Below are 25,275 nucleotides of genomic sequence, written 5' to 3' on the forward strand. Positions count from 1 at the left end.
TCACAACTCCTCTGGAAATATAAACAGAATTTCGGGAAACTTTCAATAACCTAATCCACAGTATAAATCAGATATTTTTTGTGAGTTATGCCCTTTGAACTTAATTTCCAAAAATCAATTACTGAAATATCTCTTTATACCCTCACATGAATGGATGGTATATTGGAAAATATTGTCAAAAAATTCTAGGCTCGCAATGCTGTCTCATATGAACTTCCTGTAGGAGTGGGAATATACATAGCACAACAATGCATGTTATTTCTCCTATCATACAGTCAAAAGAAGGCCAAATTGATTTTATCTTCATGATCAGTTTATGAAAATCTGAAACCCTTTTCCAGCTCCTCTTCAGATGAGGGGGGACATGTATACATGTATTTGAAATTCTTTCATTAGTAATTCAATGTAAAATCAAAACACCTATTTTGTTCCTCAAAGTATATCTAAATAATGTTATCTTAAAAAGAAAAAAAAATGGCTGGTCAATTGAATGTGGAATCAGTGTATTCAAAATTGTCTTGCATGTCAATAGATCAGGTCAGCGGCCTGATCAACAAATGAAAATTGAAGGTATTTTGAACTACAAATAACTGATAAACCTTTATACATGTAACTTACTAAAAACATTTTACAACATTGAAACCCAATACATGTATTATGATAAAGAAGAAAAAATACAAAAACAAAAAAAAACCAACCTCTTCGACCTTTGTAGAAACAGAAGCAAAAAATAAAATCCAGATTTGGCATACTGTAAAGTGAGTTATAACATCCTTGGAATGGACTATAAACAAGCAATTTAGGGGAGAGAACTCTGCAAAAAATGTGAGATTATCATCTTATGAAAAATATATCTATTTTCATTTGATTTTGGTAGAGCAAAAATATTTGTTAATAATAATGCAGTATGCAATTATGAATGTGAATTCCTGGCTTTTTAATAGCATGTTTCAGATTTTGTTTCCTACAAAAACTTGTTTTAAAAAAGTTTTCAAAGGTAAATTGAGGCCTAAAACAGAAATGAACCGTAACTACAGACAAGAGAGATAAACAAATAGTACAGATAACACATTTTATTTTGTTATGTGATTTTGATAGAAGCATATCTGTATTGGTAAGATGTTGGATTTCTGACAAGTACAAAATTTGAAGACTCTGAAGATGACTTCTCTAACAAGTGTTTGATTCCAGATACTGCACAAAAACCTAGACCGCTGCCATTCCCAGAACCAAGGGCAAATCCTCCTCTATTTACATAACCTATAACTTCTCTAGAACAAGAGTGTCTGATGCTCTTCGATTCGTTAGTACAGTTTGTAACTAATATATCACCTTTTGACTTTTTCTTTGATTTAGTACTGTCATCTTTATGGACTGGTTCTTTAGGGCCAGAAAATGAATTATCACTCTGCAGCTGTCTGAAATCTTCCTCAGCAGGTATACAGATTACAGCATAATCATTTGGAACTCCTTTTGATAACATTGTAAGTTCAACTTGAACCAAAGAGTGTCTTGTATCTGAAAGAACTTCAGATAAGTTGTTAACATCAGTTTTGGCTAAGTTTGATTTAGTCAAATGTTTTTTGTTGAAAGGTTTATTGAATATTTCTCTAAGCCTTTTGAGTGCCCTCCAATCTCTGAGAATTAAAATGTTTTTACAAATTTGCCCACCATTCCAGTCTTGTATTAGATTACACCATTGACATGAGAAAGGAGATGTTATCCCTAGCTTGATATAATTACATCGCTTCGCTGGTGGCCTTCTATCATATTTGGTTTTTAGTTTTTCAGTCGCATCTTTTTCATATTGATTACCTGCTTTAGTGTCAGGAAAATCATGTGGAAATAACGGGGCCTTTTGTTCAAAAGCAAGACTTTCAAGATCTCTCAAACCAGCAGCTCTCGCTCCTCGATAAATAAAAGCTACCCAGAATGCTTTGCTCCAGTTCTGAGGTAGAATGACGTCCCAGCCAGATCCATAGTTGGTACTGGTTCCTTGCCTGACACCTGGGTTCTGTATTAGTATCACTGGTATTCTTGATTCTTCTATTCCTAACTCATGAAATGAACCTGTTGATAAAATTATGCTTTAAATTAAAACATACTCCATATACATGTACAAATATATCTTGGAATTATCTTCATATACCATGCTTATCAATAGACAACCTATTATATATTGTAAACAAGGAATCTATGGAATTGTACCATATAGTTCAATATATGAAAAGGAAAAGTGGTTTTGAAATTGGGGAGTAACGGCCCATAAAATTCTTGTTTCGACCCCTAATAATAGAAAGGCTGTGCTAATTACCCTAGTTAAAACTTTTTATTTTGTATATATGGAATCTTGTAAAATTTAATCAAAATCCACCGAAATTCAAATTTAGTCCCAAAAAGCTCAAACTTGGTGGAAATATTAACAGGCAAAGTGTTCAGAAAACAGTTGCAGACACTGATTCATGGCTACCCTGGAGACAGCAGGGGGCCTCAAAAGGTTTGAAAAATGCATTTTTTGACAATTTTTACTGAAAATTCGCTTTAAAAGTTTTTTGAAAATTAGTATTAAATGGTAGGGTCAGAAACATGGTAAATCCATAAAATATAGCTATTGAACAAATTTCTAGGCTATTTGCCAAAGCTGTAATGCCTCCAGATTTTCCTGTCAGTGAGGTGGCTTGAGCCCCTTTCAAACCCTCAAACTGAGGGGGCACATATTTCTTTTTGTGCTGAGAATTGTCATTTTTGTTGTTGTAATCCTTTCAAGTAAAATAAGTAAAAAAGTGCAGAGAAATCCATGGTTTAAGTCCTCTACAAGCCCTAAAAAAAGGGTGTTTTAAAAAAAAGGGGAGTAAGTACGTGTCATTATGAAAGAAAGGGTTTAAAGTAATTACACGAAACACAGATGTGTCTTTGGAAAATGACACAAAATATTATATGACTACAAAACTGTATTTTATAAAATTCACTCAGTATTTGTTTGATTTAGAAAGAAAAAAATAACAGTTGTAAATAATATCAAAAATGAAGCAAAGATATTTTGGACTTACCAGGGATCAGTTCATCTGACTTTAGTTCATTAAGTTCTTGGTCAGACATTTTGGTATTTTTTACTTTTTCCCTGATGTCAGAATACCACAAAGCTGACATAGACATATCAGGATGAACTTTCTCTGAACAAATGGAACTATCAGACTCCAGATCTAAAAAAAAGGCATTTATTGTCCTTATTAGAAATAGAAAAATGCCAGATCTACCAGTAGTCCTATCAGCATACACTATGTAGATATTGTTATAATTAAGAGTTCTTATCATTGAATAAATCTTTATGCAAAGAAAGTAAACAATAAAGGGAATTAATTCACTAAAAAATACATTTCCTTCTATATACCTACTTCCTTATATTAACTTTATGTAGTACCCCACACTGGGTATATTATTAATGTTGCAAGATGAATCCAATAGGGTAAATTCAGCAAAAAGCTTGTAGCCAACACCTGACTTGTGATATGTTTTCAAACATTTGAATTGCTTATGTTTTGGAAGGACCCTTCACATTTATATAAACTTTAACCTGATAATCTTACCATTATTTTGAATGACCTTTGATTTCCTTTCTGGCCTTGTAATCCTTGGATCACCAACAGTCATCCCTACAACACAGGATGGATTATATTCTCCAGGAGATGGTGTAGTCTCCAAACTCTCCATGAATTCTCCCTGTTGTGTAAAGGCCACAGATTTTGATGTCTCCTGGTAGTATGTTAACCACCACTGATCAGTTGTGTCCTTTGGTAAAATGTTTGCAGGTACAAGAACTTGGTGGAGAATCTGATTGGCTGCTGGACCAGTGAGTCTATGACGATTCAATTTATCTTTCAATGAAGTCACAGTTATTTCCCCAGCAGTAAATGTATGTTGATTATCTGAGTTTTCTGATTTATCTTTACTCTCTGATTTTTTGGTTTCCATTACTTTATGGTCATATGAAACTTTCAATTCTTCCCATAATTCATTGTAACATGATGGATGGCACCAAATCCACAGTTGCCGCCTTCCCTCATCATTAGGCATCCATAAAAACTGAACACAGCTGATAGCATTGTAAGGATACTGATCATATTTGTAAATGACTGTCTGTCCTTCCCTAGTACCAGAGATACAAGCCTTAGCAGCAAATGTCTTCCCTAAAAATATTATCAGTGTTTTCACAGTTTAAATCTATTCTATCGTCAAATCAAATTTATAACAAAATTACCAAACTCATAATTATATATCTGAAATCTACACATTTACTATAAACAGTACAATGTAAATGAAGGGATAAAGCCACAAAAATTATATTAGCCACTGCTGACTTGATAAGGCAATACAAAGTGAACTAGAAGTTATGAATTTATTTAGCAGTTTTCTGTGAACTTTGTCTATTCAACAGATAAGTCAAGGAACTCAATAACAATGTCAATAAAATATAAATACTTTTAATGTAAACCTAGTAATATTCTCTTGATCTTACAAGTAGATGTTAATCTAGGTAAGTCAAAGGCCATAAATCAATCACATGTGTAAATGGTCTTACCTGTATTAGAACTAAGATAACTTAGACCATCTAAGAGAGAAAATTGTCTTACCTGTATTAGGACTAAGATGACTTAGACCATCTAAGAGGGAGAAAATTGTCTTACAAGTATTAGGACTAAGATGACTTAGACCATCTAAGGGAGAAAATGGTCTTACCTGTATTAGGACTAAGATGACTTAGACCATCTAAGAGGGAGAAAATTGTCTTACATGTATTAGGACTAAGATGACTTAGACCATCTAAGAGGGAGAAAATTGTCTTACAAGTATTAGGACTAAGATGACTTAGACCATCTAAGGGAGAAAATGGTCTTACATGTATTAGGACTAAGATGACTTAGACCATCTTAGAGAGAAAATTATCTTACATGTATTAGGACTAAGACGACTTAGACCATCTTAGCGAGAAAATTGTCTTACATGTATTAGGACTAAGATGACTTGGAACGCTAAGAGTGCGAAAATGGTCTTACCTGTATTAGGACTAAGATGACTTAGACCATCTTAGAGAGAAAATTGTCTTACATGTATTAGGACTAAGATAACTTGGAACGCTAAGAGTGCGAAAATGGTCTTACCTGTATTAGGACTAAGATGACTTAGACCATCTTAGAGAGAAAATTGTCTTACATGTATTAGGACTAAGATGACTTAGACCATCTAAGAGGGAGAAAATTGTCTTACATGTATTAAGGTTAGTAAGATGTTCCATCTGTAATATGCATGAGGTCTCCTTGTTACTGTAAACGTGACTATAATCTTAAATTTTGGGATGAATCAAGTTCATTCAACATGCTTCAAGCACATGTCCAAAAAACACTATTTGTGATGTAACTATATTTTTTGGGTTCTGTGTTAAGAAGAGTCATAATGCATGTAAAAAAAATTACTTTTGAAGAGTATTGACATTGATTTACTTTCCAAATGTCAAATATTGATTATTATGGTATATTTTTAACCAAGCAGCATGACACCGTCTTCGATGTTTTTGAATGACGTCATTTATGTTTACTTTCACTTCTGGGTTTTGGGGATGGAATTTCATAAGTTTTCAAGCTAGGTTTAAGTTATATGTTGATATTGTTTAATGTAAATGTTGACTCCTAGATTGATAGCAGTTTCGCTATTTATTCCAATATTTCAAACCTATAGATATTTGGGACCACGGACTATTGGTAGTGACATATTTCACCACTTCACATAGCAACAGCATTAATGGAAATGCTAGCCGATTAATTTGACTTCTAAAGAAAAAGAACGAGTACATGGAAGAGAACCACAGGGATCTTTACACAACTATGAAATAAAATTAGGGACATATCATGAGCCAAGGTTCCTTTGTTTGCTTACATGTAATCATTATCATGAACCAGCGTATGAATAATTTCGAAGGTATAAATACGGGGCAAGTTCGTCTAACACGGTAGATTGCATTTGGCTGCAGTGCTGCCAACATCATTTGAAATATAAGGAAACAGCCATGGGAAGGACTTAATGCTGCAAGATACCATCATTAATGCAATCTCCCACCACACCGATAGTGTCGTTTGACGTTTATTGCGTTTTACAATATCATACGATATTTTCCGTCAATATAGGAGCACCACCGGAGGAATTTGATGGGAACCTGAGTTTGAAATGTGTGAAATACAAGCATTATTTATGGTGGATAAGAAATACGAAGGGACTTTAGGACGCATGGTTAACATTTTTAAGGATCTTTTGATGTGGAAAATGAACTAGGAACTATTAACTTTAGTTGGTAAATACCATTAGTATTACTTTTGGACTAGGATGAGGGCAACATAACAAGTCACACAAGGCATACATTTTATTAAAGTCACAGAAACTGCTATCAATAGGAGCCAACACCATTCTGTTATATATCCTGCTGAACAGAACATGCATTTATAGTAATAAATTAATAGTTTATTTTTAATTGGTTTATTCTACATCCATATGCCTACAGTATAGACAGAAACGTAATATTTTAAACCGAGAGCCATCTTACCCAACGGACCACTCGCCATACATGTTACACATCTAAGAAATAGAAAATTGTCTCTCCTGTATTAGGACAAGTAAGATGACTTAGACCATCTAAGAGAGAGAAAATTGTCTTACCTGTATTAAGGTCAGTACGATGCCCCATCTAAAAGAAAGAAAATTGTCTCTCCTGTATTAGGACTAAGATAACTTACACTGTTAAGAGAGAGAAAATTGTCTTACCTGTATTAGGACTAATAAAATGTCCCATCTGATAGAGATAAAATTGTCTTTCATGTATTAGGAATAATAAAATGTCCCATCTAAGAGAGAGAAAATTGTCCTACCTGTATTAGGACAAGTAAGATGACTTAAATTATCATAGAGAGATAAAATTGTCTGACCTGTATTAGGACTAGTAAGATGCTTTAGACCATCTAGGATCTCTCTCTCATCACCATTGATTTCTATACAACACATGTAGGATAAATCCTGTAAAATACATTTTCAGTTGTCTGAAGAAAAAAGGCTTCTATACCTAATATATATCTTACAAAACTTAAAATAAACAATGAATGCATAATGTACATGAAATGAATTTCCAATTTTTTAAAATGAGTTTACCAGTTGTAAAATAAATATCTGATTTCAACTTTATTTTCCAAATATCTATTAAATAATTTGCATTTTTTTTTCAAATAATAAATAAAACTTAAAATGTGCATAGATGGCAGAAATAAAAGCTGGCTATAAAATTTAATTGCTTTGCAGGATGCAGCTTGATATGGCCACATAGATTAAACATTTAACAGTTTGGGGTAAGTATGGAGAAACAATTCAAGTTTGTTACAGCTCTGATTTTGGATTTCCATTACTTGTTAATGTTTGACACAGAATAACTTCCAACCACTAACAAAGTTGTCCCCTTTTGCCATAATACCTAAACAAAGTTAAAACCCCAAGATCAAACCCAGTTTTTCTTTTATGCTAGACAGCTTGTGGTACAATTTCACTGGGATCCATACACTTTCGCTTAAGTTATTAACTGGACGTCTGGAAAATGCTCGATTCTAGTGCCTTTTTCGACCCAGGTTTCTAAACTGTTCCAGTCAACACCTACAAACTTAATCCCTACCCACCTCTTGTGTTTTGCCACTTTGTGGTATTATTAACAGAGATCTACACACTTTAAACTCCCAACTGAAAAAAGATAACTATAGTATTCCCTACATCTATCAAGTTAGAATGATTGTAGTAAAACAATATATCAACCTGTATCTGACAGTAATGTTGAGTAGCTCTGTATGAAGCTTTGATACTTTTCTCTGTTGAATGTAAAGGTAGACGATATCCCCATCTGTCTTCCATTTTGAACCTTTTAGCATGCCAGATGTGAGTCTCTAGCCAGACATGTTTCCTTTGACGTCTCTGATATTCATCCTGTAGATTCTTAGGTCGACGTCTATGTCTACGACTTGGTCTCTTGTGTCTAACTGTTTTTTCTATCTGTAATATTCAAAATAATATGTAGGTACATGTTATGTTGCACAACTTCAAGAATACTTACATGCATTACTCATTCCATGAAAAACAGACCACTACAAGCTAAGTCAATGTTTCAAAATCATGCATATATAGATGTACTGACTGCTAAATTACTTAACACTTTCTGTCAGTCTCACTTCTTATTTATATCCTGCTTTTTATGAAAATGTTCTATTGATCTAGGGCTTTATTTTTTTCAATATTGAAAAGAAGCTAATTTTAGCATAAGACATTAGAATGTAACAGTAAATTTTTATTATAGTTGCAACAGTTTTAAATGAAGTTGAGCATTAATACTTAAAAGTATAATGTCTCAAGATATACCTCAGCTGTGGCATATTTCTGGAGTCTTCTTGGTAACCGTTTTATGTTATGGCTCATTGCCCTTCTTCTCATGTGAATTGGTAAAGACTGAAATAGTTTTCTCGTCCCTGTGTTTGTCTTGATTTCCCTAGCTAATGCCTCAATTTCGCTAGCTCGACTCTGGGCAAAAGCAACTACTCCAATCTCTGTAAGTAAAAAAATATGTATCACAGCTAAGAATATCATAATAACATGTATTAGGTCATTTTAATGTTATCAAAAGAAAATGTTGATTAGAGTCTGACAAATATTCAATATTTCATTCCTTACGCCATTTATCACTTTTTATAAATAATTAATTTTGAACTTTTGGGTATACAGTGTTGGGTTATATCACATTTAATTAGCTTAAAAGTTGGAGATTTAATTGGAGAAGGACATTTGCGCCAATTTTATAAATCTCCATTCTATCACATTTGGTTATGAGTACTTCTTGTATACAACTAATATTTTGATTATGATCGTCCTACATATTTGATTTTAATGCTGCTGATGAGAGGTTACTCCTTGAAACACATGTACAGCATATAAAAATTTACAATATATAAAACTGGTATTTTTTGTATTATTAAGCCAATTTTATTATTTTTCATTAGCACTGATTTACAGGTAAAGCAGGTATTATATCTAGAAGGTATACTTGATAAATCTGTAAATGAACAGTATTCAGTTGGTTATATACTGTTCAGTTTGATAACTGTTGTGTGTTCATGTTAATAGGGAACTTCATTGCCACAACATGGACTTATGCAAACTGAGACAAGCGAAAGAGTTAAGTCTTTGGTTATAAGTGGCCAAGCATACAGGCCTATAGGAGTACAAACAAGTCATATAAAGCTAGAATCACCATAGATACTGATAGACTTAGTATTGCCAAGCCACAGAATGAGAATGACCATAACTACATAGACAGAAAGATTGAGGCTCCAGGTACAATCTAGGAAACAGTTGAAACTGTTCAAATTGACTTATTCTGTTTGAAATCCTACTTCCTTCTCTCCACTGTGGAAAAGGGGTATCAGTTATATGATATACATGATTGTGAAATATATGAAAAAATATGAAATGTAATATATAAAGATATTTTGTGAAAAAAAAATTAACATGAACATAACAGGCAAATGGAAGAGGTATCTATTAACAAAAAAAAAAAAATACATTGAAAATGAACTTTAATAGACTTGTAATGAAAAAAAAAATTAGTACAAATGAAAGAAAAAATCAGGGCAAAATTGACACAAATGCAAATGGTGATTTGAATACATTTTTTTCTAATCATCACCTCTTGGTTTTTGCACTAAAACATCTGCTTTTCTTTTCGTACCTCTTCTGTAACCCATGGAATTCTAGAATATTAAAAAGACATGAAGTCTATAACATTATGTTACATTGATACTAAATACATAGACATAAATACTGCATTCACTGGAATTAAATACATTTTAATTTTTACCCTCAAGATAATAACGCTACATACTGTAAATCCCAAATCATCCAAATATTTCTCTAAGATTCTGAATCTTTTCCTTTCTTCTCTTTTTTATTGTATGTACATTATCCTGCACTTAGTCACATATCTAAATCTAAAATTTTAATCGCATATAAACTCAAAACAATTAACTAATACAGATCTTCTCCATGTGTGTTATACAAAAACTAATAAAAATAAATCCAAACTTTCAATTCGTTGTCAAAACTTACCTCTAAATGGTAAAACAAGAACACATTTGAAGTGAAAACCTTCATTTAAAAAAAAAGGTATAAGCTTCCATTTTGACCCTAATAGTACAGATAATCATGACATTCCTTGAGGCATTTTTTAAGTCTGATGTTTATACAAAATAAAAATTAGCCTCCAAAGACAGCATAATATTTCATATCCATTTAGTATTAACCTAGTCTTACCTAATTGTGGGAGATCTCCTGCAATCTATCATAAAATGCCAGGAGATTTTGCATGATGACATTATCGACATATTTTGTTCATTTATAAATTAAATAATACAGAGGATTTCAAATATTTTATCAATACCATAAATACATGATACATGTATATGCAAATGAATCAACAATATGAATTATACTTATAGTTCACAGAAGTGATGTTTAGTATAACATAAAATAGATTTTGCCCTGTTCCAATGTTCACCACTGATAGGTCAAGGAATCTGGTTTTGATGGACCTGCTTCCTTATTTAAAAATGTGAACAAGAGTAGCAAAGAACTTTTTGGCACCCCTACCATTACTTTCATGAAATGAAAATACTGAATGTATTCTGTTTACAGTTTTCAATCACTGTACATCTGCAGCCTCAAGACTTGGTACGATAGCCTGCTTTATGATTTGGGTGCATTTAGTCCTCTTACATTAAATTTTCTCTGCAATTTTATTGTCAGGGAAAGTTTTTTTCACCAAGTCACAAAGAACAGTAAATTGTGTTCGGCCTTTAGGTAGATAATTTCATGACATAACTGTAATAGCCATTCGAAATTCATGCTATTTGTCAATATGAACAAAGATAATTCTAGAGAGACTCATATGTCGATCAGCTGTTCCAAGAATTTTGACGATAAAGCTCTTCCATAACCCACACATTTGTTGATATAAACAAAAAATGGCAGACAATAAATTGATAAATTCATTTAAGGAAGTTTCTGTTGGGAGAAATTCTTGAAACTGGAAGATTGATGCCTTCTGCACAGGAGACTTTTTATGTGGGTAAAAGGTAAAATTACCAGAGACTCCAACAAAAAATGGAAGGGTTAACGGCTTTGACTACCCTTTTAAAGGAACTTCAACTACTTTGTACATAGATGGCTTCATATTGATAGTGAGAGTAATTTCCAGTAAATTCAAGTTGACAACTCCCTCCAGTTTAATATGATGAATTCAAATTTATGACAGCAACACTGCAGCAAGGATTAAAACCCAGGACCCCAGGCTGCGCTGCAATGATGTGTAATGTAATTTCATGAATTTCACTAATCTCCCAACCAAGCAAACTACATGAGCAACAGTAATTGTGAAAGAATCGATTTACCATTGCATAAAATCGAAAAAAGAATGCCTGTCATTCAGTGAGCACAAATGAGTAAAAACGAGCAAAAATGTTGGCGGAATTGTCTACTTAATAGGCGCAGACATTTTGTAGAATACTTGTCAGCTGCATTTCCGGTTCATATACATGTGTATGGGTTGGTGGAATTACGGAGTTAAATATATATAAATCCTTGGTGTTATTTATAAAATCTCAAAGATGTGCTGTTTGACATCAAAATTAAAACATGAAATATAACCATTTCAACATTTTAAAGTAATCATATATAGCCACATATTAAAATTTTATGAACCAGATGTACACTATTATTATTAGAAATCTTAGTAGAAGTTTATCAATTCTGGTTATCTCCCCTTTGTCACAATCATTTATAGATAAAAAAAGTTTTGTACCAGTAAACTACAACGTGAACAGAATGTCAGGAGTTGTTAGGAAGATAATTAAAACAGTGAAAGCACCAGCAGCTATTGGACCATATAGGTTAATTATTTTTTTATATTTCAGTCAGTGTCTGTCTACTTAATGTACAATTAATTTCTGACATGAAAAAAAAAACACCTTGTAATTAGGGGTTTGCAAGACTTTGACCTAAAATAAATCTTTTTCGGAAGCAGTAAATCCCTCAGTTTTGACCAAATGTAATTGCAAGGGGAATATATACCATATAGCAAGTTAACTGGAATTATCAATAGTTTAATTTAATGACACTTCTAATAAGTTGTTTTTTCTCTTCTTTTGATTTTGTTAGTAGTGAATATAACTGATCCATCATACCTGCCAACTTTTGAAAATCCCCATGGTGTTTTTAGATGGGATATATTTGGCATACTGCATGGGTTTTATTGTAGACCACTGCAGTATTAAAGGGCTCTTTTCAGTTGAACGACATGTGCATGCACTCTAATAAATTTTAAAGTTTGTAGGCCCTTTTTGCGGTGAATTCCTCCAAACCCAATTGAAATTCTGAAGTTTTTATTCAAAAATAAAATTAGAAAAACTTTAAATATACATTCAAATTTAAATATACTCTGAGTTCATCTTGTTTTCATTCCATCAACGGAGTCTGTATTCACCTGTTAGAGTGATTACTGAGTGGCAGTGAAGCATGAACAGTCACCAAAATGTTTATGACGCAAGTAAATGAAGTTTTGCTTGAAGAGAAGAAAATTGGGCAACTGTTTTTTTTTTCATTTAATGCATACCATGAGGTACAGTATATGAGGAAATGTAACAAAAATTCAAAAATTTTGCTACTAAATTTCCAAAATCATCACCATTTTAAGGGAATAGTATTTCGTTCAGCTATTGGAAACAACTTCTGGGAATATACTGCTCTGTTGAAATTATAGGAAATGTGAAGAAAGAATTAAAGACTGCAGGGGAAGTAACTAATTTTGTATAGACAATGGTAAATTTATAATTTGATTACAGATGTGGTTCGACAAATTTTAGACCTTTTAAATTGACAGTATTTGTCTAATTAGTTGAGGAGTAGAAATTAATCTTTAGAAAATGATTTGCTGTTCATAAAATAGTGGTAGATCCAATAGGGATACATTTTATAATTGTCAATCATCACCAATAACCCTGATCAGCTGATTGCTCACCAGTCATGAAACATACCTTTACCTGTTAAGACAGCAATCAACACCTTTTGTCAGATTTATGACTCTTCTAATTAAAGAAATGAGATTGAAACACAAATTTAGGGGTTTGCATTCTGAGTTTTTAAGGTAATTTTCACAAAATCAGATTTTGGACAATTTTGACCTGAAAAATCGTGTTAGTGGGACAAATGGTCAAAATTGTAAAAACATGCTTAAATCGTGTAAGTTGGCAGATATGCTGATCTAAAATAAAGTGGTCCTCTGAAGGCAGTGACCATACAAATTTGTCTTTAATATTTAAAGCTTGAAAGTTTTTATATTTAATGTTTATAATGTCTAAAAATTGTTTTCTAATATGATCAACTTGTTTAACATTTAAGCAAAAAGTGGATTTCATCTTCAGTTTATGAAGAACATATAAGTTTGGTTGAAAGGGAAATTGAGGGAACCAGGATTTGAAATAATTTAAAGGGTCAAAGTTCAAATGCATGAATTAAAGTACTACTAAATAGTAGATAGGTCAGCAAGTATGTCAATGTACTCCAACAGCAACAAATTCAAAAGGCTACAAAGAAGGATTGCCAAATTTTGAGGAAAATAAGAAGGTAGTATAAGGATATAAAAGAGTTGGTAAATATATCAAATTTACTGGAAACTACAATGTATATTGAGTGGGCTTAAAGGAAATAAATAAATATTACTATGAATAGGAAATTCTGTTTTCAGCCATTAATTGACTTGGAAATTTACATGTACTTGCAATTGTCAATCTACTTGTATTTATTATTTCAACCAAACAATGTTAGTGACATATTATATCCGTTTTCAGCCAAGCAGTGGTAGTGAACAAGACAATGTATTTGTCTGGTCAGATTGGAATGGACCCACAGACTGGTAATCTAGTACCAGGGGGTGTTGTCAGTGAAACAGAACAGGTATTTTGTACAGATTTTAAATGCTTTTACCATACACACTATCCTCACATGTATATTGATTAATGTGATTTGATTAACAAATTAAAGATAAAGAAACCTCTGCATGTCACATATATTTCATTAAAGGTATACCATTTCACCTAATCAGAAGCTCTGATTTGATGTCAGATTTCATTCATGCTGACTTAGCCCATCAGAAGCTCTGATTTGATGTCAGATTTCATTCATGCTGACTTAACCCATCAGAAGCTCTGATTTGATGTCAGATTTCATTAATGCTGACTTAGTCCACCAGAAGTTGTGATTGTGGTAACTTCCACTCGACAGGTATGGGTCTGTCCTCTCCTTTCCGTGGTAACTTCCACTCGACAGGTATGGGTCTATCCTACTCTCCATTCCGTGGTCACTTCCACTCGACAGGTATGGATCTGTCCTACTCTCCATTCCGTGGTGTCTTCCATTTGACAGGTATGGGTCTGTCGACAGGTCTGTCCTACTCTCCATTCCGTGGTAACGTCCACTCGACAGGTATGTATCTGTCCTACTCTCCATTCCGTGGTAACTTTCACTCGACAGGTCTGTCCTACTCTCCATTCCGTGGTCACTTCCACTCGACAGGTCTGTCCTACTCTCCATTCCGTGGTCACTTCCACTCAACAAGTATTGGTCTGTCCTACTCTCCATTCCGTGGTAACTTACACTCGACTGGTCTGTCGTACTCTCCATTCCGTGGTAACTTCCACTCGACAGGTATGGATCTGTCCTATTCTTCATTCCGTGGTAACTTCCACTCGACAGGTCTGTCCTACTCTTCATTCCATGGTAACTTCCACTCCACAGGTCTGTCCTTTCTCCATTCTGTGGTAACTTCCACTCAATAGGTCTGTCCTACTGTCCATTCTGTGGTGATTTCTAGATGATAACTTGAGAATAAATAAATTGATTTATTACCACTTTGCACAGTTGTACTACATGTATAAAGTAAAAATCAAGTTTGAATTTCAGGGTATTTTAGTTTTTGCATTATGCTGTTTTCAACATTTGTTATGAGTAATGATTGCTTTTTGTAAATTATTCTTTGTACTGATACGACCACTGATTTACTGATTATGACACTATAGCATGCAATTGCTATTTAATCACTAGGGGCGTAGCTGCCTATACGCAAATACGCAGTTGCATACTTTCAGAAAAGTAACAAAAATAAAAACACACATTTTAAAGATGAAATAAAGGTTATTTATCACATATGCATACCATAAACGTAGTATAGGCTCTGAAAAACTGGCTCCAAAATCGTTAAAATTCAGGAGTTTCCCTCAGGGCTTTGCCTTGCTGGACTCACTGGAGGCCTTGAGCGACCCCCCCAAGACCCCTCGCCATAATTTTGCGTACAACTGAAACAGGCCTAACTACGCCCCTGATCACCTCTGGTATATTCACACCACAATAGAGGAGGGAGGTTTGGCACACTGTAAAACCTAGATTTAAACCACCAATATAAATTATAGCATTAAATAATCAAGTTGAACTACAAATGTGGTCTGCTGGCCTAAGTCATACAGCTTAGAAAAGAGATATATAAAAACTTTTATCAACAGACATTTTGTATTAAATTGATTTTAAATGTGAATATATGGGTGTAAATTAATTCGAGTACAAGGGAGTTCTAAGAAAACAAAGCTATACAAACAACAAAGAACAATAGTACAGCTAGGACATTCTGGTACTAGAACAGAGAGATAACTATTGCATGGTTTCAAAAATGTCTGCTGGAAAAATGAAAATCAAATTTGGTCAATTTTTTAGTGAGGCAACTGCCTGAAGAGTGCTACAGCTATGAATCAATGAAATAATTCTTTTAATAGTGCTTAGAAAGGTATTAATTGGTTCAGTGATGTATGTCACCTCTTTATTGTACTTTTTTAAATGCTAAAATTGAGGATTTGAAAAAAAAAATTCTTTAGTTCTTTCAAATCATTTCCTTTTAGAAGCTCCTCTTTAGTTGGAAAAAGTAATATCTGCATTTTATTTAAAAGGCATTCAAAAACATGGGTGCTGTTTTGGAGGCTGCAGGAGCTACCTACAATAATGGTAAGTTATTTGTTCATTTTTTTTACCTGCTATACAGTTCTATGTATATATATTTCATTTATAAGTATCTTAGTATCAGGAAGAGATTAAAGACATAGATGAAAGTTGTGTAAGAGTAATCAAGGGAACCAAGGTTATAGCGGTAATCAAAAGAATGTAATCCAGGGACAAAGACCAGACATGGAAAACAGACATACACAACAAAGAACACAAAGTAACTAAAATCATATATACAAAGTAACAAAAGCAAATGAACAACTCAGACTCCACTAAAAAAAACTGGGAGCATGGACCAGGTGCACTGGTAGGGTAAGCATCCTCTGCTTTTCTAGAAACACCCGCCGAGTTGCTCATAAAAAGTCAAGTCTGGGGTAGACGAAAGAGGAAAGGAAAACTATGACACGTTGAACAAATTAGTTTTAATGGTGTAGATGATACACTGTAACGATCCACGAGTTCATGATGAGGACCATAAAACTTTTGTAGTGATGACTTCAATCTTGTAGCAACATAGCCTTGCTTCAGAAGCCTATTTGTTAGAATTCTAGCACGATACAGAAAGTCTACATAGTCTCAGCAAGCTCTGGCATAACATGAGTTGTGATATGAACACTCTAAACGCAGGTGCTGAAGGGATGTTGCCACAGATGAAAGGAAAGTTGACAATTTTGAATGAAAAGTCATCATGTTTGTCGTAAAGTTTGGTCAGTAGTTTTCCTTTGCCATCAATTTCTAAGTGTAGGGCAAGATATGAGGCTGACTTCACAGTGTCTGTAGTATCCTTTATCTCAAGTTCTTTTGGGTAGGTGCGACCATTTAAGATTTACCACATTAAATAAATGATAATCCAAATCTGCTGAAACTCTGAAACAAAAACTCAATTTTTATTCAGACTTTTGTAATTAATTACAAGTCTGAATTAGAAAAAAAGCTGACTTGCATTATGAAGAAGAGTATCAAAAATTTGTGTTATCAACATGAATAAAAATATTTTTGGTCACATATATGTGTCATTTTGAAAATAGTTTACATACCATTTACTTCTCTGAGGCTTGTCTTCTAAATGATTAACAATAAACAATTATAGTTTTTGCTTGTCAAGGTCATCTGAATATCTATTCAATGTAAATATGTCATCATTATTGACTGGAATGGTCTCACTTGTTACAAAAAGATTTCTTCACATTTGACTTGACAACCCATAATGGTAATGGTTCAAAATTTGATATGAATCTTCATCATGATGGGTTGTTCCATGTGTAAGCTTTTTGGCTTGGTCGTTTTAGCTGCTATTTTAAGGTTTTTTAAATTGTCATTGCATCTTACCTTGTATGAAACTTTAAAACTTGTCATGAAGTTTTGTTTAATGATTTTAACAGTGTGTAATATTTTCAGCTAGCTAGCACATTGACATCCTTTGTTGTATTTTTTTGTCACAGCTCTATACAATCCTGCCATGGAAAAATTGTTAATTAAATTTTGTTCTGAAAATGCAGTATGATTTATTGTATAAAAAACCTCATGTTTTATGTACCTCTTAAAATGTTAGGGATGGCAGACATCTGAGTCCTAAGAACACATTTCTTATGATTTCTAATTACACCACCCACAAAGTTTTAGGGGTATGTAGGCTTTGCTCTGTCTGTCTGTTTCTCCAAACTATTTTCTAAGCAGCTTGCAGCATTGTTATGAAACTTTGTGGGATGTAATATAACCACATGGAGATGTGCATTCTGTCAGGAATTTATGTCTGAATAAAAATTATAGAGTAGGAATTTTTAGCAAAATTTGGTGTCAAACTTTTCTACAGTTCCTAATAAATGACTTGCAGGATTGTTCTGAACTTAATTTAGTGTTTAATTACCATATTGGGATGTGCATATTGTCTGGAATTTTTATTTAAAAAAAATTATAGAAATAATGACCGTTGAGTTTAGACATTTTTCAGAAAAAGCTTTGTCTAATGTGTTCTCCACAACTTCTCCTAAATGACTTGCGGGAGTGTTATGAAACTCAATGGAGTGTTAGATTATCTTATGGAGAAGTGCATATTGTCAGGAATTTATGTTTTGGCAGTTTTTTAGAAATGGTGGCTGTTGGACTTCGGCGTTTTTCACAATTCCTCATCAACAATTTCCAGCATTGTTATAAACTCTAATGGTAATGGTATTTCTTCATGAGAAATGGCAGCAAGTTCAGTGTCAACATTGCTTAGTCTATCTGCCATGGAACTTGTGTCCAGTATGAATTGTGTGTCTACATTGGTCCCCAAATGAACAAGGCTCAACAGGTTACCGTTGGGGTTGAAAATAATGATTCTTTCATTGCTTATCTATAATGTTTTTTTTGTATTTCAGTTGTCAAGGCAACAGTTTTGTTACAGAATATTAATGACTTTGCTGCAGTTAATGATGTATATGCCAAATGTAAGTAAGGGAGATTGCTGAAATGTGAAGCTTGTGTAAAATTTAAAAATTTTTGTCAATCATTGTTCCTTTGAATATTTAAGTCGCAGTATTTATAAACAACAGACGGGAAGTGATTTATGCATCAAAAGACCCACAAATTCTCTTATCATTTTATTCAGAAACAGTTGTAGACCAAACTCCTAGTTTGTAATTTATTCAGAAACATTTGTAGACCAAACTCCTACTTAATATTTTATTCAGAAACAGTTGCTGACCAAACTTCTACTTAGTAATTTATTCAGAAACAGTTGTAGACCAAACTCCTAGTTTGTAATTTATTCAGAAACAGTTGCAGATCAGTTGTAGACCCTACTTAATAATTTATTCAGAAACAGTTGCAGATCAGTTGTAGACCAAACTCCTACTTAATAATTTATTCAGAAACAGTTGTAGACCAAACTCCTACTTAATAATTTATTCAGAAACAGTTGTAGACCAAACTCCTAGTTAGTAATGTATTCACAAAACAGTTGTGGACCAAACTCCTAGTTGGTAATTTATTCAAGACCAAACTCCTAGTTAGTAATGTATTCAGAAACAGTTGTGGACCAAACTCCTAGTTGGTAATTTATTCAGAAACAGTTGTGGACCAAACTCCTAGTTGGTAATTTATTCAGAAACAGTTGTAGACCAAACTCCTAGTTAGTAATTTATTCAGAAACAGTTGTAGACCAAACTCCTACTTAATAATTTATTCAGAAACAGTTGTAGACCAAAATCCTAATTTAATATGGTTGTTATGAGTACATGACACTTTATGGTTCTTTATTTGTTTTAATTGGACGATGATTGTTTGGTTTTCTTTTACATACAGAAAACAAAGAACTGTACAGTTACATAAATATCAGCCAAATGTACACAGCATTGTTTTTTGTTAGGTTTTTCTGCATTTTGAATCACCTCTACCAGTTCCGGAATTGTTTGGTACTCAATAGGCATAATCAAGAAATTTTAGCAAGTTCTAAATATTTATTTTAAGTTGAAGTCTGTTAATTTTCAGTAATTCTATGAAGCATACATATATGTTGGCTTCACAATCATCAATTTCTGACTGAAAGGTAAGTGAAGTAAGAACATTCCAAAATTATTAGTATTTAAATGATGGTTATAACATTAAAATGAACTTATGATATTTTTTTTTGTAGATTTCCCAAAGAACTTCCCTGCCAGAGCAGCTTACCAGGCAGCAGCATTACCAAAGGTAACTGTCAATTGTCTTAATCATTGTTATTGTTCCCCACTTCAAGGCAGAAGGGGCTAAGAAATACTGGTGTCCGTCTTTCCATCCGTTACACTTTTTGGACGTAACTCCTTGGATACCACTCAAAGAAATTTGAAGGGTTTTTAGTCATCATTTGTTGTTGATCATATTGCCATTTTAATTTGCCAGATTGACAGAAGTTATGGGATTTTGTTGAATTTGTACATTCTAGACTATAAGAAGACTTTGTGGACAGAACTCCTCGGATACCACTCAAAGGATTTTGTTCAAAATTTGTAGAATTGCTAATCACCATATGTAGTTGATATTGTGCCACAAATTTGATTTGCCATATTTTACTGTAGTTATGGGACTTTGTTAAACTTGTACATGTTACACTATAGGAACTTTTTGCGGACACAACTCTTCGGATGCTGCTTAATGGATTTTTTTTTTAAAGTTTGTAGGATTGTTAGTCACAATATGTAGTTGATCACATTGTGTCACCATATTGATTCTACAAATTTCACAGGAATTATAGGGCTTTTGCAATTCCAACATTTTTGTAGCAGGAGGGGACATATAGCTACATTTAGCAATCTTGTTTTACATAGCAATATTGAATTCAAATTCCTGAATACCGTTATATGAAATGAGTACTGTAGCTTTTATCATACAACAGCAAAACATTTGGCATCTGTGGCATTGTCCTCATTGTTTGTAGACATTTGAATTAGATTGATTAATGGATTAAATGTTGGTGTTTAATGCCCAAGCAGCAATATTTCAGCTATACCTGGGCGATGAACATGAAATGGATAATAAAATGAACATGAAATTGTAATGAAATGAAAAATGGGATTGGACACAAGGATAATAGGGTTGACACATTTTTATTGCCACAGGAAATAGGGAGAGGGGGTAGGGTCAGGCAATTTAGCTTCCTGCGGCTGAGCCCATATGTTCCTACTACTATCAAATACCACAACGGGATTCTTTGAAGTGTGAAGAATATGGCATCTCTCCAAAGCATTGCACCACCATGGTTTGCGGTAAGGGTTTCTGTATTATCGCCTGAAGACCCCAGCATGTAGCTTGCCAGGGGTACCCCATTCCACCACCTGGGGCACACAACCCAGTTGCTCTGTGGCCAGAGCACCCTAGCCCCCGGTTCTGAGCACTATTTAGTTGTCTTTTACGACAATCTTAGAAACAAGTATTTTCCATACAACATATTGACTGTGATTTATAGATCTCTTTCAGATTGAACTACATTGTCTCATACCATAAAAGGAAGTCTGGGATTGATTTAAGGGGTTGTGACTGGAGCCAATTAAGAATTAGGAGCTGCAAAAGGGCCAGAAACAATCACTTTTTCTTATTTCTGGAAGATAACTTGAGTAAAAGAAGTGAATTTCTTTGAAATTATACCACAAAGTGCCTTACCATGAGAAAATTGATTTACGAGGTTGTGACTAGGACCATTTAGGATTAAGGGCCATGAATGGGCACTTAATTTGATTGTGGTCAAATTGTTTATACTGTATCAAATGTCAATTGGCAATCAACTTTTAAAACTGTATCAAGTTTGAATGGTATGTCCATACTTGCCCCAACTGTTCTGGGTCTGACCTCTGTTGTGGTATCAGTCTATACCCTGTGAAACATTTTTTTTTATAGATAGTAGTGATTTATCAAATTTTCTGGGAGTACCGGTAGTAAACTTCGGTATTTGAGATGTGAAATACAGCTTTTGTTTACACTCTTGGAACTGTATATTTATTGTGAAGTACACTTTACATGTTATTTATCATCACTAATATTAAAGGCTGTTTGCAATATTCAGACAGTCTTTTGAAATAATAACAAAGATTAATGAAATCTATATAATAAAAATTGTAGACAATTGTTTGATAATCCAATTTGACCACTTGTGCCAAGAGCATTGGAAAAAATGAACTAATTATGTTCAACACATTGTTGATGGTAGTTTGGTTAATCAGAGAGATTTTATATTGACAGGGTGCTCACGTTGAAATTGAAGCAATAGCTGTTATTGGTGATATAACTGATGAAGATGTATTAGTGAGCTAGGAGTGTGATGCATTTTATGTGTCACATTATGTCTGTATTTATTGCAGAGAGAAGTTATGAGTGTACTGAAAAATGAGTGTGATTTTAGAATGATTTTTAACAAACTAAGTTTATAGGATTTTTTTAAAAAATTTGGTATTTTTTAGTTCATGTCTGCTCTTGTTGATTTTTCTAGATTATTTCTAAAATTACTGCATTATAAGGCTGAAATTCACAGGATATCACATTTTTTTTATTGTAAGAATAAATGTAAATTAGATTTTCATGATAGTTTGAATATTGAGTAAATTCTGTAAATGTTTCATACATCTTAAGTTATTTTGAGGATTTTTCTTCTAGCGTTATCTATCTTGTATAATGTTATAAGTTATATACCTAACACTATTCTAGTAGGTTTGGTGTTTCAATATTAATCTGACCCTAGATCTTTTTTTATAATAAGTATTGTGTGTGGCTTCAGAATAGATTATGTGTAAATTTTGTACCATTTTATTGCCAGGGTGCTATGGTAGAAATTGAGGCTGTTGCTGTTGTTGATGGCATTTTTGAATCAGAATCAAGTGACTTAAAGAGCAGTTTGTGATTGGATAATGTTTGCTTTATTTTAATACAGATAGTTCTCTTGAACTTATGCATCACTTTGTCTCCGTTGTCAATCATCTGTAGTCAGCTGTATTTTCATATTTTGCCCAATATATATGAAAAACCATTGACTGTTTTAAGAAAACTTGACATAAATGAAAAGAAAAGGCCTCACAAATGATTCTCTTTTCATCCAGATGCTATCTAAGCTACTGATGGACCAGTTTTCAAAGATCACTGTAAAACTAGATGCCAATGTTAGGAAACTTTATAGGGTTGTTGCCTTTCTACAAATGATCACATTATGTGTCACTCAGCAGATGGCTTCACCCACTCAAAGGTGCCATATAAAGCATAAGGTGAGGCACATTTTTGCCTACACTAGTATCTCCACTAATACTGAGCCAATTGAAACCATATCTAGCTGAAATCATAAAAGCAGGGAAGCAGCAACCAGTACTGTAGCCACTGTACCAATATTTTTTGTATGTACAGCATGCCGTGCGTAAAATATGCACAAAAATATTAAATAAAGGTTTCAGTGGGGAAGTTTCATATACACTGGTACTGATCCCATCTTATTCTATGTACCAATGGAAATTCAAGTATAACGCCTTAAATAGAAGAGGTACTGATCCCACCTTTTTAGCAAGCCATCTGACTCTATATACCAATGTAAATTCATGTATAACGCCTTAAATAGAAGAGGTAATGATCCCACCTTTTTAGCAAGCCATCTAACTCTATGCACCAATGTAAATACAAGTATAACGCCTTAAATAGAAGAGGTACTGATCCCACCTTTTTAGCAAGCCATCTAACTCTATATACCAATGTAAATTCAAGTATAACGCCTTGAATGGAAGAGGTTTTAATTTTGGTTTGCTTGAATAAATAAGGTAGCCTCCAGAGACTATCCAAGCTTTTGATTTGCCCATTTTCAAGAGTTAACTTCTCTGTAAACACTAGTGCTTTTGTGTTGAAGCTTTATAGGGTTGTTGGACAATCTCCTTTACTTAAGATCCTTATTTTGTGTGGCTAAGATGGCTCAATGGATGCTGCAGCTGCCCAAACCTGCCATTGAAACTGTGCAGGGAAGCACATTTGGCATAAATATATGATAATACTAATCAGAGATTTAGAAATCTTGGCAGGAATAATAAATGATGTGACTAGGGACCTCTTAATTCTTAAAAAATCAGTTAATGTGACCACATTATTTGAAATTGTATTGGTGAATGATTCAGGCTCTTCAGAGTTCAGAATAACTAACAATATATATAAAGGCTCAGTATATTACTCTAGAATAGAATAGATTTGAAGTACAAACCATGCAAGTATACATTTATTCTATTATGTAAATTTTGACCAGATCATTATTTGTTATTGAGTTATTTCCCCTGACACAATTATTTTCCGTAGTCAAGTAGAGATCTATAGTTTTTGTTCTGTTTTGAATGTGTAAATTTACCTCCAGTAAATCACAGACTTGCTTTGTACCTTTATTTGTTTGTCTATTTATAGTAGTTAATATTTAATGATTAAAGGTATAACTTAGTTAATGGATTGATTTTAATTACCACATCAATAATTCTCCTCTGTTTTTCAAGGTTGGTGCATTTTAATTGTAAAAATGATTTCACAACCATCAAAGAATGAAACTTAAGTCCAGTAATGATTTGCTTAAGATCTATATAAACATTGTACTTGACTACTTTATTCTTGCCATTACAATTGATTAGTAACTATTGATGCAGAATATGTTATCATGATAGCAAGAAATGTTTACTTAAAAGTATTCAAGTGCCTTTAGTTGTTAGATGTAGAATACATATCATCTAAGGAATATTTGTTTTATTTGTAACTGTAAAGTGAAGAATCTGTACATTCCATTTCAAACATATTATGTTTTTGTATGATTACTTTGAATTTTTGTAACTAATAAATTATTTTGTAATTAAAATGTTTTGCAAATTTTTGGAAAAGTGTGAAAATGGTAGTCAGGAACTCCCCTTTCTGGATTGGAATATTCCCCTTTATAAGCTTCTGTATTTGCCCCTGTTGTGACTCAGTGATTCTAGATGGAGTTTGATGGCTCTTTTACTAAAAGTTTTCCATTTGTTTTCTTTAAAATTTCTGTATATTTATTACTGTTTCTTTCTCTTTTTTAGTTTTTGATTGGTTTATGTGACTTTTCCTGTAAACTGTGAATGCTGTTGATGTGATACACCATGACCTACATAAGTTACTTACCTCAATAATAAAATCACGATTGATTAAAAAGAAAATACAAATTAATTTATTTTTCTAATAACAGTTGTAATACTTGCGTTACTTTGTGGTCTTCACGTGAAAACCTGACAAATTATAACTATAAATGAATATCAATATACATGTAAAATATCACAGAATATTGGACGGAATTAATTAATACTGTCTGAGAATAGAAAAAAATATTCCTGTTGTAGAACCATCAGTATGGAGGAAGAGAGTTGTGGTAGACCATTTCTGTAGGTGTAGTAACATCCTAGGGAACTATCAATATAGACAAAACATGATATATGATTTTACTTTAATACATAAATTATTATAAAATATTGATATCGTATGCATATAACACGAAGAAACCATAATTACACATTGTGTAAACTACAATTTAATTAACTAGTTGTAGAATCGTGAGGAAACCATTTAATATACTTAAAGCATTCATCTTTTATTGATTATTTCGTCATTATGTAACTATTACAACACGCTTGT

General features: G+C 33.1%; 3 protein-coding genes across 15 annotated transcripts in view; 1 reads left to right on the plus strand and 2 right to left on the minus strand.

The window, feature by feature from the left end:
• Positions 1 to 1,058: 1,058 nt before the first annotated feature.
• On the minus strand, positions 1,059 to 11,654 carry LOC148630218 (ribonucleases P/MRP protein subunit POP1-like). 2 transcript variants are annotated; one of them, XM_088563429.1, is made up of 8 exons: positions 11,517 to 11,654; positions 9,758 to 9,821; positions 8,437 to 8,621; positions 7,840 to 8,073; positions 6,972 to 7,059; positions 3,588 to 4,187; positions 3,051 to 3,203; positions 1,059 to 2,070 (listed from the first exon to the last, which is right to left on the minus strand). In XM_088563429.1, the coding sequence occupies exons 1-8, from the start codon at positions 11,517 to 11,519 to the stop codon at positions 1,082 to 1,084; spliced, it is 2,316 nt and encodes a 771-aa protein (XP_088419555.1). In that variant the 5' UTR covers positions 11,520 to 11,654; the 3' UTR covers positions 1,059 to 1,081. The 2 variants fall into 2 exon arrangements, with proteins under 2 accessions (XP_088419555.1, XP_088419559.1); XM_088563433.1 differs by lacking the exon at positions 11,517 to 11,654 and adding an exon at positions 10,381 to 11,503.
• On the plus strand, positions 11,649 to 24,795 carry LOC148630219 (2-iminobutanoate/2-iminopropanoate deaminase-like). Of its 5 annotated transcripts, XM_088563582.1 has the most exons (7): positions 11,649 to 11,670; positions 11,909 to 12,014; positions 13,971 to 14,076; positions 16,116 to 16,170; positions 18,528 to 18,596; positions 19,784 to 19,839; positions 22,433 to 24,478. In XM_088563582.1, the coding sequence occupies exons 1-7, from the start codon at positions 11,661 to 11,663 to the stop codon at positions 22,514 to 22,516; spliced, it is 486 nt and encodes a 161-aa protein (XP_088419708.1). In that variant the 5' UTR covers positions 11,649 to 11,660; the 3' UTR covers positions 22,517 to 24,478. The 5 variants fall into 5 exon arrangements, with proteins under 5 accessions (XP_088419708.1, XP_088419714.1, XP_088419700.1 ...); XM_088563588.1 differs by lacking the exon at positions 11,909 to 12,014 and having other exon boundaries at positions 11,656 to 11,789; XM_088563574.1 differs by lacking the exons at positions 11,649 to 11,670; positions 22,433 to 24,478 and adding an exon at positions 24,687 to 24,795 and having other exon boundaries at positions 11,808 to 12,014.
• Positions 24,792 to 25,275, minus strand: part of LOC148630220 (putative proline--tRNA ligase, mitochondrial) — a 32,392-nt gene continuing 31,908 nt past the window's right edge. For all 8 annotated transcript variants that reach the window (XM_088563471.1, XM_088563503.1, XM_088563482.1 and 5 more), the window contains one exon: positions 24,792 to 25,050. The gene's annotated coding sequence lies outside the window, so the exon portion shown is untranslated. The remainder of the gene's footprint in view (positions 25,051 to 25,275) is intronic.

This window comes from Perna viridis, chromosome 1 (assembly GCF_037379345.1).
Source record: "Perna viridis isolate PV_CMFRI_1.1 ecotype Kerala chromosome 1, ASM3737934v1, whole genome shotgun sequence".
Classification (NCBI taxonomy): domain Eukaryota; kingdom Metazoa; phylum Mollusca; class Bivalvia; order Mytilida; family Mytilidae; genus Perna; species Perna viridis.

What these genes read in the sequence shown, in the direction of transcription:
- LOC148630219 (XM_088563559.1), top strand. Translation starts at nt 11,821, where the DNA reads ATGAACCAGATGTACACTATTATTATTAGAAATCTTAGTAGAAGTTTA. An exon ending in AGGAGCTACCTACAATAATG is followed by an intron (nt 16,171 to 18,527) that starts GTAAGTTATTTG and finishes TTTGTATTTCAG; the next exon opens with TTGTCAAGGCAACAGTTTTG. An exon ending in AGGCAGCAGCATTACCAAAG is followed by an intron (nt 19,840 to 22,432) that starts GTAACTGTCAAT and finishes TTTTATTGCCAG; the next exon opens with GGTGCTATGGTAGAAATTGA.
- LOC148630218 (XM_088563429.1), bottom strand. An exon ending in TCTTACTAGTCCTAATACAG is followed by an intron (nt 4,188 to 6,971) that starts GTCAGACAATTT and finishes TAATATTTTTAG; the next exon opens with GGAAGACATTTGCTGCTAAG. An exon ending in GTCAGATGAACTGATCCCTG is followed by an intron (nt 2,071 to 3,050) that starts GTAAGTCCAAAA and finishes TTTTATCAACAG; the next exon opens with GTTCATTTCATGAGTTAGGA.